Source organism: Lipotes vexillifer, unplaced genomic scaffold, assembly GCF_000442215.2.
Source record: "Lipotes vexillifer unplaced genomic scaffold, Lipotes_vexillifer_v1.1 scaffold466, whole genome shotgun sequence".
Taxonomy (NCBI): Eukaryota; Metazoa; Chordata; class Mammalia; order Artiodactyla; family Lipotidae; genus Lipotes; species Lipotes vexillifer.
The window spans coordinates 1,190,585-1,208,173 of record NW_006796103.1 but is presented as its reverse complement, the minus strand read 5'-3'; the positions used below and the strand labels follow the sequence as shown (position 1 = coordinate 1,208,173).

The window sequence follows — 17,589 nt, the reverse complement described above, 5'->3', positions numbered from 1 at the left end:
TTCCCTACGACAGTGGTGGTTTCCTGGCTGGAGCTGGAGCTGCACATCATCTCAGTCAGCCCCTGTCCTGCCCTCTGCAGCATTTACAGGTGGGTCAGAGGACCAGATTGGTGACCTGGTCACCCAGCTGGTTAAGTGTGGTTTACACCCAGACACGTTTGGCTGCAGAACCAGCCTGCTGCCTCTGTTTCTGGAGCTTTTTCTCCTGTGTGTGACTCTCCATGCCAGGGCCATTAGGTAATGCAGGGTCTGGGCTGTGCTCTGGTTAGGGAGCTGGACAGCCACCCCTCATGGCTTGGCAGGCCAGCTGGGGCATATCAGGCAGTCAGCAGTGACGCTTGAGGCATTCTCCCCACATTTAAAATTTTTTCAAACATACCACAGAGTTGAAAGAATTTATAACTACACACCCCCAGCTCTAGCCTACCCATAACTTTTCAGTAGGCCTGCTTCATCATATCTCTTGCCATCTCTTTGTCCCTCCCTCAAGGCATCTTACTTTTTTGATAAAGTCCTAGTTGCATCTTTAAAAGATGGATACAAGTTTATCCCTTCCTCTTTTCATTTGCCAAGCACTGGTGCAGGTGCTGGGCAGACAAGTGTCCACAAAGCTCTCACCCTTGCTGATCCCCCCACAGGGGCCTCCCATCTCTGAGGGCCATATGGGGCCCGGGAGAAAGAAGATGCTTAGCCATGGAAGAATGGAGAAGTAGCAGCTCTAAATTGGGTACTGGGAAGTGTTGGTTGCCCGGTGACCCTGGGGAAGGGGCCACGTGGCTGGCCCGTGGGTGCCCTGCTGTGTCTATCCAGTTCCAAAACCCCAGTCTGCTTCCCTGGCTGGAAGAACAGCATGTGTCCAAGTCCACGGATCCTGAAAAAGAAAAGAGGTTCTTCCTGGGGGAGTGTTGATCACAGCTTTCAACTGTTAGTTTGTTCATTCATTCATTCATGCATGCATTCATTCATTCTTGTGGAGACAAAGCGTGGTGATTAATTAAGGGCCTATACTCTGGAATCAAAGTTGGCATCCCTCTGTACTACTGAGTACTAGGGGACCCAAGACCAGTGAGGGTAATCAGGAAATGTCCGATTGGAGGCTCAGGGTGGGTGCTGTGTCCTCCTTGCCCTGTCTCCGTGGGGCTCCCAGCTCAGGCTCCCCACCCCTTCCTGCCTGCAAGCACCTGCCTGTCCTCTGCTACAGGGCAGGACAGCCTCTCAGGTCCTCCCTGCTGTGCCCTCTGCCCCAGGGGTTATGCACCCCTTCCCCCACACCCTCACCAACCTGGTGGGTTGGTCTTTGTGATCTTGACCAAGCTAAGAAGCCAAAAGTAATAACTTAGGTTTCAAATCTGCATTTCTTTAATTGAAATAAATATTTCCCCTGAATTTTTTTTTTTTTTTACTGTCTGTCATTCTTTTAATGATGTTTCAGAACAAAGAAAATGTCACGCAGTTACATGGGGTTTTTGTTTTAGTACAGGGCACAAGAAACATTAATGAACAGAAAATATTTTTACAGCCCCAAAATAGATCACTTACAAATATTTGCCAAGTTCATTCTTATAGGATTCATGTAGTTTTGTACTTGATATAACAGTTTACAGAGATGAAAAATTAAAATAGAGCTTTTTTATTAGAAACACAATGGTACATAATTTAGCCCTTGCTAAAGGTATTCAAGAAGAAAGTGGAGATATTTTTATTTCATTGTCACATACAAGTCTCTATTCTCTACTTCTCCATTCTCTTTGTTTGCATCACTCTAGTGTGCCTGTCTCCTGATAATGCTCTGTGCATTTTCCCTCCTCTATCTGTCTGTGCCATGGCTTCTGGTGTCATTTCTTCTGTCCCACTCTTCACTGGGACTTGGCAGTGGCCGTCCTCTTATTTCTCTTGGCTTGTAACCACCATGGCTTCTGCTTCGGCTTCTCCTACTCCTGTCATCCCTGCTCTGGCTCCTGCTGGCTTTCTCATGTCTTCCAGATCCTCTCTCCTCTGGACTCTGGTTATGGCTTCTGGGCTTCCTGTCAGAATCAGAGTGCCTCCATTTGCTCTTCTCCCCAGAACTCTCTTGTTTTAAAAACCTAGGCTTTTCCTTGTTACTGTGACTGCTAGAACGTTCTTCATCAACTTTTCTCTTCTTAGACTTGTCCGTCTCTCCAGAACCACTGTTGTAATTCCCTGAATGCTTGTTTTTCTTTCTTTTCTTCTTCTGTTTTTTTTGTGGGTTTTTTTGCGGTACGCTGGCCTCTCACTGTTGTGGCCTCTCCCACCACGGAGCACAGGCTCCGGACGCGCAGGCTCAGCAGCCGTGGCTTACAGGCCCAGCCGCTCCGCGGCATGTGGGATCTTCCTGGACCGGGGCACGAACCCGCGTCCCCTGCATCGGCAGGCGGACTCTCAGCCACTGCGGCACCAGGGAAGCCCTCTGTATTTTTTTTCTTTTCTCTTTGTTGTCACTCTCACTGCTGCTTTCTGAAGTGCCACCAGAGGAGGAAGAGGAAGAGGAGGAGGATTTGTTTTTATGCTTTTTGTGTTTACTTCTGCTCTTCTGAAGCTTTTTCTTTTTTCTATCTTTTCTCTTTTTCTTTTTTTTTCTTCTCAAGTCGATCCAAGTTCCTGAGAAGTTTCTGTTTTTGTTTGGTTGTTAGTGACTTTAAAGATTCGACTTCTGGATCTTCTTCACCCTCACTTGCAACACATTCCTGTGACGGATCATTTGTGGTCAAGTTTCTCCCCAGTACGTTTCATTTCAGTGCAAACCCACTGTTTCTCATCTCCGCTTAACTCCGAGGGGTACATCAATGCTCCTGAGCCATCAGTGGGAACTGAACTTGCATTAATTCCAGAAAGACCAAACAAAGGACATTCTCGATCTGTATTGACATGACCCCATTTGTGACATTTAATGCACCTCACATTTCGAACCTGAATACCAAGGGGCTGATCTCTGATGTTCATGTCATCTTTGGCATATTTTTCTCGTGAGGCCCCTTTTTGCCATTCAAATTTGTATTCGGTCTCTCCTTCTTTTTCTTCTTTCTCTTTGTTTTCTTCTTTAGCCCCTGGTGGAGCCTCATACATGAAATTAAGGCCATTCTTTACACGTTCATCTCCCATAAGCAATCTATTATCATATGATTCTTGCTCTTTAAGATATTGTTGCATTAATTCCTCTTGTTTCTTCTTATCATATGATATTTTCTGTTCTGCCATCCTTACTTTTTTGATGTTGGATTTGGAGGCAGCATGAAAGTCCTTCTTGCACATGAAACTGGCAAAGGATTTTCCCATTTTGGAGCCTGAGCTGGGGAAGGCAGCCGCTAGATCTCTCCCCTGAATTTTTTAACAGCTTTATTGAGGTATAATTCATGTGCCATACAATTCACACATTTAAATTGTACGTTTAAAGTGTACAATTTGATGTATGTTCACAATTTTTAGTATATTCACAGATATGTGCAACCATCACCACACTCAATTTTAGGACATTTTCATCACCCCAAAAGGAAGCCCTGCATCCCTTAGACCCTTAGAGGTCACCTCCCAACTCCCCCTCTCCCTGGCCCCAGACAACCACTGATCAGCTTTCTGTCTCTATGGATTTGCCTATTGTAGACATTTCATATGAATGGAATCATACAATATGTGGTTTTTTGGTAGCTGGCTTCATTCACTGAGCATAGTGTTTTGAAGGTTCATCCATGTAGCATGTCAGATCTTCACTTCTTTTTATTTCCAGAAATATTCCATTATGTGGGTAGACCATATCTTATTTATCCATTTATCAGTTGATGGACATTTAGGTGGGTTCTACTTTTTGGCTATTATGAGTATTGTTGCTGTGAACATTTGTGTACAAGTTTTCATGTAGATGTGTTTTCCTTTCCCTTGGGTATATTGCTAGGAGGGGCATTGCTGCATCATTTGGAAATACTCTGAGAAACTGTTGGAGAAACTGCAAAGCGGCTGTGCCCCATTTACATTCCCAGCTGCAGTGTGTGAGGGCTCCAGTTTCTCCACATTCTTGGTACACCAGTTATCATCTGTTTTTTTATTTTTTTTATGTGTCTTTTTCATGGCGGATGTGAAAAAGTACCTCCCTGTGCATTTAATTTTCATTTCCCTGAAGCTAATGACGTTGAGCATCTTTTCATGTGCTTATTGGTGGCCATTGGTATATCTTTAGAGAAATGTCTGTTCATATCTTTTGCCCATTTATAAATTGGGTTGTCTTTTTATAATTCAGTATAATAATTTATACATTCTAAATACAGTCCCTTATCCGATAGATGATTTGTAGATATTTTCTCCCACTCTGTAGGTTGTCTTTTCACTTTCTTGATAGTATCCTTTGAAGCACAAATTTTTTCATTTTAATGGAGTCCAGTTTATCTATTTCTTTTGTTGTTTGTCTTTTGGTATCATTGAGAAACCATTGCCTAATCCAAGGTCAGGAAGATTTACTTCTATGTTTTCTTCTAAGAGTTTTTTTTTTATAGTTTTATCTGTTATATTGAGGTCTTTGACTCATTTTAAGTTAATTTTGGTATATGATGTAAGGAGAGCTCCAACTTTCTTCTTTTGCATGTAAGTATTGTTTTCCTGGCACCAATTGTTGAAAAACTATTCTCTTCCCATTCAGTTGTCTTGGCACCCTTGTTGAAAATCAATTGATTGTAAATATGAGTTTATTTCTGGAGTCTAAAGCCTTGCATTGGACTATATGTCTCTATGCCAGTGCTGCTCTGTTGTCATCACTGTAGCTTTGTGGTAGAATTTGAAATAAGGAAGTACAAGTCCTCCAACTTTGTTCTTCTTTTTCAAGATTGCTGTTTGGGCTATTCTAGGTCTGTTTGCATTTCCTTATGAACTGTAGGATCAGCTTGTAAATTTCTTCAAAGGTAGAAGCTAGGATCTGTTAGGGGTCATGTTGAATCTGTAGATGAGCAGAGGAGCGTTGCCATCTTAAACCATGAGTCTTCTGACCCATGAGTATGTGATGTATTTCCATTTATTTAGGTCTTCTTTAATTTCTCTCAGCAATGCTTTGTAGTTTTCAGAGTTTAAGTTTTGCACTTCTTTTGTTAAATTTATTCCTAAGTAATTTATTCTTTTCGATGCTCTTGTAAATGGAATTGTCTTATTAATTGCATTTTTAGTTTGCTCATTGCCACTGTACTGAAATACAATGGATTTTTGTGTGTTGATCTTGTATCCTGCAAACTCGCTGCACTCATTTATTAGTTCCTGTAGATTTTTAGCAGATTCCTAGGGATTTTCTCAATACAGGATCATGTCATTTAATAGAGAAGTTTTGCTGCTTCCTTTCTGATGTGGATGCTGTTTAATTTTCTTAATTAATTGCTCTGCCCCCTGGTTTGGAGCTATTTCCATATTTTTCTTTTCTAACTTAACCATTTTTTGTGTTGTGATTTTTGTCATGTCTTACGTAAGTGCTGTTTATGTAGGAAAGATGCTGTGTTACATGTATGTTGCAAATACCCACACTCCCTTGTTCTGCTGTTAATTAGGAATCTTAAGCTCTGCGTCAGTCCTGTCTGTGGGTGCCCTCTCTATCTGTGGGTGTTGAGCAGGTCAGCCACCACTCCGGGCTTGGTTGCTCATGTTAAAATGACGATAATAACAATTTCTTCCCTGCTGTCCTCTGCAGATGATTGAGTGCTGCGTGAGGTCAGGAATTGGGGTCCTTCTTGACCAGATGTTTCTATCGGACCTGCGTTGCCGTTGTTAGTGTGACACTAATGACGGACATCTGCAGACAGGGAAGCCTGAATCCTCCCAGATGTGCAGTTTACATGGCAGCTGTGGCCCAGCGCACTTCCACCCCTACCACCCTCAGCGTGTCATCCAGCCTTGCTCTGCATCAGTTTCCCCATCTGTAAGATGGAGATGGATGATCTTCCTCATATGGCTGAAATACAGTGAAGTATCCATTAGGTGCCCAGCGTTGTTTGTGCTGTTCGAATGTCAGCCCCCCTCCCTGCTATAGGTACACAAACCACAAGGACCACTCAGGCTCACACTCCTCCCCCCAGCATTTCAGCCTGGTGAGGCACCCCCCAGGTTCTTGGTAGGGCAGAGCTAGGGGGAGCTTGGCCAATCCCAGCCAAACGCTGTCCCTCAGTGTCACTGCCCACAGTGAGGGTCAAGGAGCCTTAGCCTCCAAGGGCAGAATGCAAGACTGAGGCTGAAGCCTGGCTCTGCCACTGCCCTGTTAACACCCTTACCCTAAGTGGGGTAGGGCCAATGGGGCCATGCAAGGCGTGGCTTGACCTCATTGAGCCTCAGTTTCCCCTCTGGACAGGGCTGGTTGTGCACAGACGTGTGAAGCACTATCATGGGGTGTGTGAGTACATGTGTTTGGCCCTCCTGAGTGACAGCTGCTGCCCTTGGGCAGTTCCGGGTGTCCTCTGTCCCCACAGCCTATGTGAAATGGGGTACCATGCATTCCACAGTGGATCCCCCTCATGGGTGCTTCCAGGTGGATGTGGATTTTGGAGGACTCTCCAGCCCACTACAGATATTCTGGGTATATATTTTGAAAACAGAGCCCACAAAGTTTGCTGGTGAATTGGTTGTGGATTGAGAAAAAGAGTCCAGGTAGGTTCCAAGTTTGGGGGCTGGAGCAAGTAAAGGATGGAGGGCATAGTGGCTAACATCAGAGTTAGAATGGGGCAGGCCAAGTGACGAGCAGGTTGGCCAGTGCACGAGCTTGGCTGGATGTGGCAGGCCGAGTGGGCTTTTGGACATCTGTGCCTGGTGCCCAGGGGACAGTCCTAGCTGGAGGTATCCCATGGAGGACAGGGGAAGGGTTGTCTTGGGTTGGTGTGGAATAATGGGGTCCTTAGCCTGGGCAGTGCCAGCCTCTGTCTGAATCCCCACCACTGCTCCCACCTAGGCCTCGGATGTGTGGAGGGAGTTGGACACAGACGCTACCTCTGGTCAGTCTCCCTTTTGTCTGACACTAACTGCTTTATACACTAGTAGTATACAGTGCTCAAAATCAGAAAGTTCCAGAAGAGCAGGAGGAAGAGCCTCTTGCACTCAGGCACCAGGAGGTGTGCTCCAGAACATCGGTAGCAGCTTCATTCCATATTCTTGAACACCGGAAACAACTCACACACCCATCAGCAGGAACAGGGAAGCAAACAAGGGCATCCATACAACGGGACTCAGCTCCACCATAAATATGGACAGCTGCCAACACACGCAGCATGGCACCTCTCCCATCATTGTGCTAAGCAAGGGAAGCCAGACACAAGGGACACGCGATGTATCTGTCACACATGTGTGTTGAGACGGTAGGCCCAGAGCCTCCTTGTGTGGTTCCACATCTCTACCCTACAACATAGGAGCTGTGTGACTTCAGAAAATGATTAAACCACCCTGTACCTCAGTTTGCTTTCCTGTCAAATGGGGAGGTATTTTGTGGATTGATGAGTTAATGCATGTACAGTGTTTGGAACAGTGTCCAGCACAGTAAATTCTGTGTGCCAGCTGTTGGCATTGTTACAATTTTATAAAAATGCTTGTGATTGCCACGTTATCCAGAGTGCCTCTCTGTGTCCTTATATAAGGACATCATTGTAACACTTTAGGATAGCATTGCTGGCATTCATGTCAGATGTACTTTGATTAACTGTACTGATCCCCACAGCTGGAGATGTGTGTGTAGACAAACATCCTGGTATAGAAATCCTGGCAGCAGATGCATAACTACTTCTTTGGCTAAATTCTCAGATGTATACACAGCATAAAGCTCTTAATACACTTTACCAGACGCTGTCCAGAAAGGTTTGGATCTGTGCCCCCACCAGCAAGTCTGAGGGGAGTGGCTCCTAGGCCCTTGCTAACTTCACACATGGTTTTTTTTTTCCTCCTTTTTGTCAAGTGGAGGAGTGAAAGATTAGCTCTCATTTGAATTAGTGTTTCTTCAGTTACTATGAGGGCAAGCATTTTCTCATGTCTGTTGGCTACTTGTATCTCGTCATTTGCTTGTTCACACACCAGTCCATTCTGCTTTACTTGGATGTTCAGCTTTTATTGACGTGTAAGATCTCTTTATAAATTAAGGGTGTTGAACCTTTGCCCTATGTTTTCCAAATACCTTTTCCTAATTTTTTCATCTGAGTTTGTTTGTTTTTCAGTTATTAGGAAGTAACAAAAGTTTTTGTTTTTTACTTTTAATGAAATCACATTTGTTGATCTCTCTCCTTTTTTTCCCCCTTGATTCTGCCTTTTGAGCTGCACTTGGGCAATAATTGTCCTTTTGCTTTTGTTGTCTTTAGATGTGTGTTTCTTTTATCAACACCATGGTCTTCAGAGCATCTAGATTTCACTTAATGTAGGAATTAGTTCCACTTTTGTTCCCAAGCCACTAGTCACACAGACGCCACTTCCAGTTGTCTGGGTGGCTGTGTGACCTTCTCCAGAGCATCGTGTGGTCATTGGGTCAATGATGCCTGTCCCAGGTGAGGGCTCCTGCCAAGCCCCTGCCCTCCAGGGTGAGGTCCTCACTCTGTCTCTCCTCTCTTCTCTCCTAGGCATGTGTGTGCAAGTGCAGCCACCCCTGCAGGGCACCTTCCAAGTACTTCGTGGGAACGGTACTTCTGTGGGGACTGTCATCGTGTTCCACTGCCCCTCGGGCCACCAGATGGTGGGGTCTGGCCTCCTCACCTGTGTCTGGAAGGGGAGCATTGCTGAGTGGTCTTCAGAGACCCCCATGTGCAAGAGTGAGGCCCATTCCCTGTGAGCTGCACCCAGCTCAGCAGCGACCCCTGGTGGGGGGTTGCTGATTTTGTCACATGGATGGTGTGGGTGTCCACAGAGAAAGTTCCATGGGCCTCTGTGTAGGGTCCTGTTCCCAGTGCTGGTGGTCCCTTGGGGCTCGATGTCAGCAGTGTAGACTCAAATCCTAGCAGCTGCTCCAAATTCTAGCTCTACCACTGGCTTGGCCTGTCATCTCCAAGAGGTTACTTGTGCTGTCTGAGCTAGTACTTCATCTGTTAAGCAGAAAACTACGTTCTTTCATACACGCATGCAGCAAACATTAATAGGGTGTTTCGTGTGCCAAGAATTCTAGAACTGGGGAATAGGATTGCTTGGCCATGGGACCCCAGTCTGGGGGAGGAGATGGTTTTCTAGTTGTATTTGTTATACAGGGTGTTAAAGGATAATACCCAGCACAGCATTTTCCAAAGTGAGGATACATATATTGTGTTAATGTGTATTGTGCATTGAAAAGGGCTCTATAGTCAATATAATTTGGAAAAGCCTGGGTTAATAGACTGCAGGACTTCTCAGAGCCTTTAAAATACTCATGTGGTGGTTGAATCTCTGAGAAGGAGAGTATCTGTTAGGATTAGACTCCAAGAGATAGAAAACCCAAGATAAAGGGGGTTACCAAAATAATGGGGGCTATGAGAGCTTTCTCTTGCCCATGGCCCTCAGGATGGGCAGTCCTAGGCTTGTATGGCACCCCATGGTGGGGACCCAAGTCCTTCCCATGTTATGGCTCTGTTAGGCATGATCTCAACTCCATGATCCAGGCAGTTGTTACAGGATTAGTTGCAGGGCAAGGAAGGCTCTTAGAAGTTGTCCCACACTCCTCCACCCTGTTCATCACTGGCCAGAGTATGGTCATGTGACCATATGTAGCTGCAAGGGAAGCTGTGAGATGTAGTCTTCAGTCTGGATGGCCAGTGTCCAGCTAGGGCTGGGGGACTAGGGACTGGGGAGTGTGATCAGTGTCCACTACAGGGGAGAGTATGCAGTGTTGTTCCAATTAGGATCCTGGGCCTTGATTCCCAAGAACATCATTTAGAACCTGATAGAAGTAGTTCTTGGTCACATAGCTGATAATGTGCCAAAGGCCCTTTGACCCCAAACACTGGCATTTTTCTTGCTTTTGCACCTTCCTGGAAAGTGACCCGAGAAAGCACCTAGGCCCCCATAGGGTTTTACCCACTTGAGGCATTGTGAAAATAGACTGTGTGTTGTCTGCTGTCCTCTGGTCTCAGGGGCCCAGTCTGCAGTGGGTGGGAGCCAAGGGGACTATCATCACTGAACTCCCTGTCAGAGCTTCCCCCAGTGTGCCACCAAAAACTCCTACACACCCTCCAAAACCCTGCTCAAACACCCCCTTCTTGGGGGGCAATCTTGCCTGATAGCCCCACTCCCTACAACAATTTGCACAGACCTTCACCTCAGCTGCCAGTGCCTCCCTGCCTCCCCCATGGAACAGGGCTCCCTGAGGGCAGGCTGGGCCCAAGAGCTGGACTTGTCTCACTCGCAGCTGTGCCTCTCTATGAAACCTTCGGCTTCAAGGTGGCCGTGATCTCCTCCATCGTCAGCTGTGCCATCATCATGATCATGTCCATGGCCTTCCTCACCTGCTGCCTCATGAAGTGTGTGAAGAGGAGTGAGCAGCGGCGATCCAACAGGTACAGTGACCTGGCACTGCTGCAGGGCACCTTCAAGTCACTCTGAGACTCCTGGGCGTGTCAGGGAGTGGGGCTGCTGGGATCTTGGCATCTTGCTGTTCACAGAGCATTGAGGCCATGGAGGGCACATGGCTCACTCGCTTGGTCTTCCATAAGACAGACAGGTGACAGGTACACAGGGGATTGTCTCATTCTGCAGACTGTGCACACACGCAGTATATGCTCTGCTCTGTGTGGACGTGAAGGGCTGACTACGCGGCGGTTAACTAGGGCCTGCAGGTGGAGTCTGGCTCACCTCTACTTTTCTTCACGGAAACCTATCCTTTTATTCTTTTTGCTATTTTAAAAATTGTGGTAAAATATTTACAATATAAAAGTTACCATTTTAACCATCTTTAAGTGCACAATTCAGGATCATTAGTTACACATTAGTTACAGTGTTGTGCCACCATCAGCTTGATTCATCTCAAGAACTTTCCACTGCCTGTCTTTGTAAGTATAATTTTCCTGACATTTACTCATCATCCATGACTGCTTTCTTCCTACAGCAGCAGAGCTGAGTAATTGCTCAGGAACTGTATGGCCCTAAAATACTATCAGCCTTGCAGAGGCTTGCAGGCGGTGTCCTGGACACACATGCACCTGAATGTCCTTCCCCCATCTCTCTCCAGGGCGGCCCAGCTGTGGTTCCAGCTGAGAGGCGAGGACTTAGAGACAGTACAGGCCGCCTGCCTCGGCCTCAAGGGCCTCAACAACAAACGCAGCATCAGTGGCGAGTCCAGGATCCAGCCCATCCAGGCTCACGACAACCACAGCTTCACCACGTGGGCATGGGCAGAGCAACGGGGCGGTGGGGCAGTGGTGAGGGCAGGGAGGCCCCAGCATGCTGCGAGCCCATACTCACCAGGGCCTCAACTCCCATCCCTAAGACAGGGGCTGATGGTCCTTCTAGTACCCGTGTCTGACCCTGCACCCTAGTGCCTAAAGTTGCTCTCCACCCTGTTTCTTTATCTTGTCACCCCTTGTCCAGAGAAGGAAGCTTCTGGACACGAGTATTACCCTTCACCAGGACCCACGGTGCCCTGTCAACTTGCTCTCTCCTCCCATCTCCCTCCCTGCTCCTCTGTCTCTCAGTTTCTATCTCTTCTTGTCTCTCTTTAAAAACACACACACACACTTTTTATGAACCAATACAAGGACATATCTTACATACTTTTTTTTGACTCAAGGAGTCTAATCTTGGCTGAACACGGACTGCAGATAGAACATCTCCCAGGGTTGTTACTAGCTTTGAGTGAGCACCCTCTGACCCCAGGATCACAGGGCTGCCCAGTTTCTGGGCTCCTTAAATGGGTCAGGATATTTGTCTTTGGCAGCATTGCCTTTTGTGGACTCTAGGCCAGTGGTCTCCTACAGACACTGTGTTCTGGACTGTCTTGACATTCCCTTATGACTGCACTCAGGCAGCATTTCTCATGTGGGTGCCCCATGGGCAGTGCTGGTGTGAATCACAGGTATGGGTCAGGCTGTCGCCCTGCAGGCACGAGGACTGGGCGCTCTTGGCTGAGATGAGTCCATTGTCAGGTGATGAAGAAGGGACTCTGCTAAGGGTCACTCTGCTGCTCCCATGACGCCTGACCTGTGGCTTTAGCATCCAGGGATGCTCCAGCCAGAATGGGTTTGGGCCCTGGGGTTTACAGAATAATGATTTTAATTCTGTTGTGATTCTGTTATTCCCTCTATGAGGAATGAAAATGAGTTCTGTTTTTTCCTTCCTTTCCTTCTCATTTTTTGTTGTTTTTGTATCACTCTGAGCTCATAGGTAATCTTTTCTCAAACTTTATTATGGGGAAATTTCACGAATACACAGAAGCAGAGAGAATAGTGTAACGGGTTTCTTGTCCCCGTCTGCTAACCTCAGGGGTCACTGTTCCCCTGCATCATCTGGACCCATGCTTCCTATGGGCTCCAGTCCTTTCTTGGTTGGAGCCCTGTTGTGCTGTGTCCTGATCATGCCCTTTATTCTCGAAGTGCCTCCTCTCTGCACAGATGTTCTGGCCCATTTAGTGCTTTCTCTGCCCCGCCCTGGCGTCGCAGAGGCAGTCTGCTCATTTCCTCAGCCTGTCCCCACAGGAATCTCCCAGGGAACCAAGTGCTTGCCTCCGGCCTGATGCCTCGCTGTGCAACAACTGCTCATGCCTCGTTTTCCTCCCTTGTACAGTGAAGATTATGGCAGGGCTCACTTCCTGGCCCTGTTGAGGTGATATAAGTCAGTGACCTTGACTGGGCCCAGAGTACAGATTCAGTGAGTGCCAGCCATTGTTGTTAATTCTTCTCTTGATCCTGGTGTGCACGTGAGGAAACTGAGGCGCTGGAGGTGGTGGCCTGTGCAGGCGTGGCGAGGGTCTGTCTGTTCCCATGTCCACACTCAATGCACCGGGCCTAGCTGACTCCTGGAGTGGCGAGGCCTGTGGGAAGGAATTGGTTTCCTACCTCCTTCCCTTGAGCTTTTGACACACATTAGGCCCACGTCATGATTGCCATGGCAGAAATGCCGCCTTGCGCCCTTTCCACCTGACTTGACATGTCATTGTGTTGCCATGGTGGTCTGAGGCCCCTGGAGCTATGCTCCAGATACTTCACCTGCTGTGCTCAAGTTTGGGTAAATGCTTGTGCTTAGAGCTGTTTTTCTTTTTTGAGATGACATTTTGGGGCAATCCTAGGAACAGACTGTTTAGGCCAAGTAGTCCGAATATTTTTATTACCAAATTCTTTCTCCAGGAACCTGGCACTAGTTGAGCCATTTTTACACCTATACTGTCACTGAGTGTTAATGATTTGTTTTCCATCACTTACTTAGCAGGGGTGAGTTACATAGGTGGTTTTCATCAGCATTTCTTTAACATTGAGAAAGAGTGTTTTCTCCATACCTTTGCTTAGCAGTTGCATTGCTGGTTTTAGTCCCTTTCACTTTGCTCTGCTGAATCTCCTGCTGATGGTTTTTCTCATAAATAGTGGAAGCTCTGTGTACATTATGGAAGAGACCCTTACCTGTCAGTTGGCTGCAAGCACTCTCCTTTTTGTTTCAGTTATGTTGGGGTTGTCTTGCTAGTGCACATCCTTTTCATATAGTCACGTTTCCTTGGCAGGTTTCGAATTTTCTCCATTGCCCCCTGCCCTGTGGCACCCTTTCCCCATTATAGACCTGTGACACACTGTCTTGTGTCTCAATTGGGAAACCCCAGTGGAATAGGAGAAGGAATTGCTGCCTCTCAGGATGTGCCATCCTAGGCAAGGCCCAGATACCCCAGTTCTCCCACTGATTGGTGGTGAAATCGTCTTTAGTAAGGTGAGGTTTGCCCCTTGACCTTACTTTTATTTCATAAACACTTCCCAGCACTCACATTATGCCAGGCACTGTTCTTAGCTTTTCCAAATATTACCTGTTCTAACCATGGGAGTGAGCACTATTTTTATCCCATTTTAAGAAACTTGTCTAGAATCACATAACTACTAAGCATGAAGCTAGGTTTGAACTCAGGCTCTGTGGCTCCAAAGTCCATGGACTTGCTCACTAAGCTGACTTTCTTCTCCACTAATTAATTGATTCATTCATATATTCATTGAACCAACAGATAATTTAATTCCTACTACTGCCTAGAGCTTTTCTGAGAACTAGGTGTGGGTGGCAACATAGATCTGGGAAAGCTTCCTGGAAGAAATGATGCCTGAGGTGAACAGATTAGGAGAGCCTATACTGGGGGGGAAGGAGAGAGACAGCATCTTAAGGGGAGGAAGCAGCCAGCCTCAGCCTCAGGAAGCAAAGTCCAGTGTAAGCAGGAGATGGGAGCAGGGCCAGGTAGACAAGGGTGGGGCCCGGGTTTGCTCAGCCTGGAGAATGGGTAGGTTTGTGGCTTGGGGGCTAGGGGAGGCCACTAGGGAATTGAAGATATGGAAGGTAGGAGATCTGGTCTCAGACTCAGAGGAGAGCCTGGCAAGTGCGAGGGTGTCCTCCAGAATGTTCCTGGGGCCCCAGTGTCCCTTCTCTGCCTAGGGCATCCTGGTGCACATAGTTTACACACACTCTGAATAAGCTCCCTTCCTCTACAAAACCCCAGGAAGCCCCTTCCCACCCTTGGAAGGTGGGTGTGATGCTCCTTGAGTCATCCCCCTTGTATGAGTGAGGGGCCTGAGGCCCAGGGAGGGGCACCAATGGAGGGGCCTCCTTGGGTGCAAGGCAAGAGGAAACGGGGGCCCTCACCTAGGGGCAGCAGTCTATCCCAGGCCTGCTGAAGATCAGGGCCTGGGTACCCAGCATGGTGGCAGAGTTGGGGTTAAATGGGGCCCCCGCTCTGCCCCCAGGCTCACACCTCCTCTTCTTGCAGAGACCTTGGCGAGGGGACCAGAGAGCTGGCCAGCATGGCCCGAGGCATTGACAAGGACCCCTGGACCCCCAGTGGCCCCACCAGCTCACCACGTGCCCAGGTGATGGTGCATACAGCGAACCCAGGGCAGATGCTGCCTGCCTCCAGGCCAACTGTGGGAATGCTCAGACAGCCTGCAGCCTATGTCCCAGGGTGACTAAGGTGGAGGCCAGAGACCACAATGGGAGGCCCAGGCTGACCCCACCAGCCGGCCACTGCATCTCAACATGTGTCCAGCTCAAGACTGGTCAGTGAAATCAGCTTCTGGGTTTAGGGATCCCTCGGGGCACTGAGCTGGGGACCCTATTTGGGGGGTGTCTGTCCCAGGGGAGCCCGGCTGTAGTGGTTTTTATAGATAGCCTTCCTTGAAACCACTGCTGAGGTTCACAGAACCAGCTGCAGCCTCCCTCTAGTCAGGCTCCTTTGAAGAGACGGGGACATATTAAGCACGTCTAGTCTTGCATAGCAGAGTGGGAAGGTAGCAGCAGGTTTCTCAACAATTACAGCTGGCTGCTTTGTATCTATAAGCAGGGACCCAGCTGGGGTGCTGCATCTTATTATCTGTAAAGTGTGGTAAGGGGTATGAAATAAACAATACTTTGAAAAACAGCAAACGTAAAAATCACTGTCTCAATTTTCAGTCCCTGCATAACAAAAACCTCAAGTGTAGTAGCATAAAACTATAGTTCCTTCTTATTACAGCTCGGGGTTCCAGGTTTGCTGGGCTCTACTGGGCAGAGCTCACTGGGGCTTCTCCCATGTGGTTGTAGGCAGCTGGTGGTACGCACTGGGTCATATCAAAGGCTGGCTGGGTTGCTGCCAGGTGTCAGCCGAGACCTCATGGGGTGGTGGCCGCCTCAAATGGCCTGGGCCTCCTCACATCATGGCATTCCACAGTGAGAGTCCCGAGTGCAAATCTTACCTGTCAGGGCCTCAGAAGTCACCCTGGGTCACTACCGCTGCATTCCATTGAACGAGGGGAGGCAGCTGGACTCCACTTCTCTCCTGGGCCAGTTGAAATCTGACTTCCAGCCTTCTGAGATTTGGGGTGTGATCTCTGGCCATTGAGGAACCTCACTGATGTTTGCCCTCTGAACTTTCCTGCTTCCTGGAGGCCCTGCAGCCACATTGGGGCCATGAGGAGTGGAGCCTGACAAAGAAGAGCTGGTGGTCCTCAGGAGCCTGTGCTACCCTGAAGCCACGTTTGTCATGGTTTCCATCACTAACAAATACATCTTGATACAGGCCACACAGTGCAGTCCATCTGTCCTCTGATTCACTTGGGAAGCCCCCAGCAGGGGGAACTTGGGTGGTTTCACATTTTCAGCTGCCACATTGGTGCCAACATCCTTTCTGTTTTGGGATACTTTTCCATCAGGTGGGTTCCAGAGTAGAACTGTGAGGCCAGAGGGAGTGTGTGGTGCTCTGGTCGGTGGTGGGGAGGTCACGTGTGAGGACCCTGGGTGGGTAAGCTCAGACCCAGCCCTCAACCAGACAATGCAGCATTCACGCTGTGAGGTCCCTGGTAGACTCAGGCCCTCTCCAACTTTTCTGGGCGTGGCAAGCAGTGGCCCTCAACTATATGCCTCCAAGGGGCCTGTGGGCTCAACTTTATGGGGCCAGGCAGGGGTGGAAGGTTCACCCCGATCCTGCAGGGTGTGATCTCGATGCGTGTGGATGCTGTCAGAAACCGCTAGGCTCCTTACGGGGCTTCAGCAACACTGGGCAAGACTCCGAGTTCCTGTCAGAAGTGCTGACTCCACCAGGCCCTCTCCATGCCCTTATCAGAATGAGGTGATGGGAGGCTTGCCATGAGGGTTTGGGGGTGCCTTCAACAGGAGGTGGGTGTTTTGTCCCAGGTACCTAACCTTGGGCTACTGGAGCAAAGGACAGGAGAATTAGGGTGAAGTGGTGCAAAGGGGATGACCCCATCCTGCTCCAGCTCCCAATAGCCGAGAATTACAGGGATAGGTGTCCAGATGGCCACAAGGTGCTACAGGGGCAGGAAGGAAGGGACATGGTGCCCAGCTGGAAAGGGTGCAGGCTGGACATCAAAGCCATTGCTCAGGAGAGCTGTGGGGCATGAGGCCTCTGTGGTGCAGCATGCTGGGCCCTGACCCCATCTATACCATGGCCAGGAGTCTCAGCTGGATTGGGAGACTTGCCTGCCAAAGAGCAGGAAGAGAGCTGCGTTCTCTCACAGGCATTTTAGAGCAGAGGGACTTCACTCAGCACCAGAGGAGAAGGGGGAGGGGGAGCCAGCCCCAAATCTCCCCTAAAACCAATTCCAGCTTGTACTAGGAAGAGAAAGGAGTGAACACCTTTTCTTGCTGTTTCTCAAAATGCCAAGCTTACCCCCACCGATGGGCCTTAGCACCTGCTGTGCCCCCTCCCTTGCAGGCCACATGGCTCACTCCCACACTTGCCTTCTTAGCTCAAGAAACATTAACCACTGTTGTTTTATCATTCAGGATAGGCGAGACTGTGCTGCTGAAACAAACAACTCCTGTCTCAGTTAGCTCAGGCAGCTGTAACAAATAGCACAGGCTGGGCAATGTAAAGAATAGAGATTTATATCACACAGTTCTGGAGGCTGGAAGTCCTAGATCAAAGTGCTGGCTGATTTGTTTTCTGGTGAGGGCTCTCTTACTGGCTTGCAGATGGCCACCTTCTTGCTATGTCCTCACATGGTCTTGGAG

The 17,589-nt window shown here is 48.3% G+C and overlaps 1 protein-coding gene across 1 annotated transcript in view; it reads left to right on the top strand.

Moving 5' to 3' along the window:
* Window positions 1–15,047, top strand: part of SUSD3 (sushi domain containing 3) — a 20,271-nt gene extending 5,224 nt beyond the window's left edge. The window contains exons 2-5 of the mRNA XM_007468163.1: window positions 8,568–8,756; window positions 10,319–10,466; window positions 11,138–11,290; window positions 14,852–15,047. Of these exons, the coding sequence (XP_007468225.1) occupies window positions 8,568–8,756; window positions 10,319–10,466; window positions 11,138–11,290; window positions 14,852–15,047 (686 nt within the window). The remainder of the gene's footprint in view (window positions 1–8,567; window positions 8,757–10,318; window positions 10,467–11,137; window positions 11,291–14,851) is intronic.
* The last annotated feature ends 2,542 nt before the right edge of the window (window positions 15,048–17,589 follow it).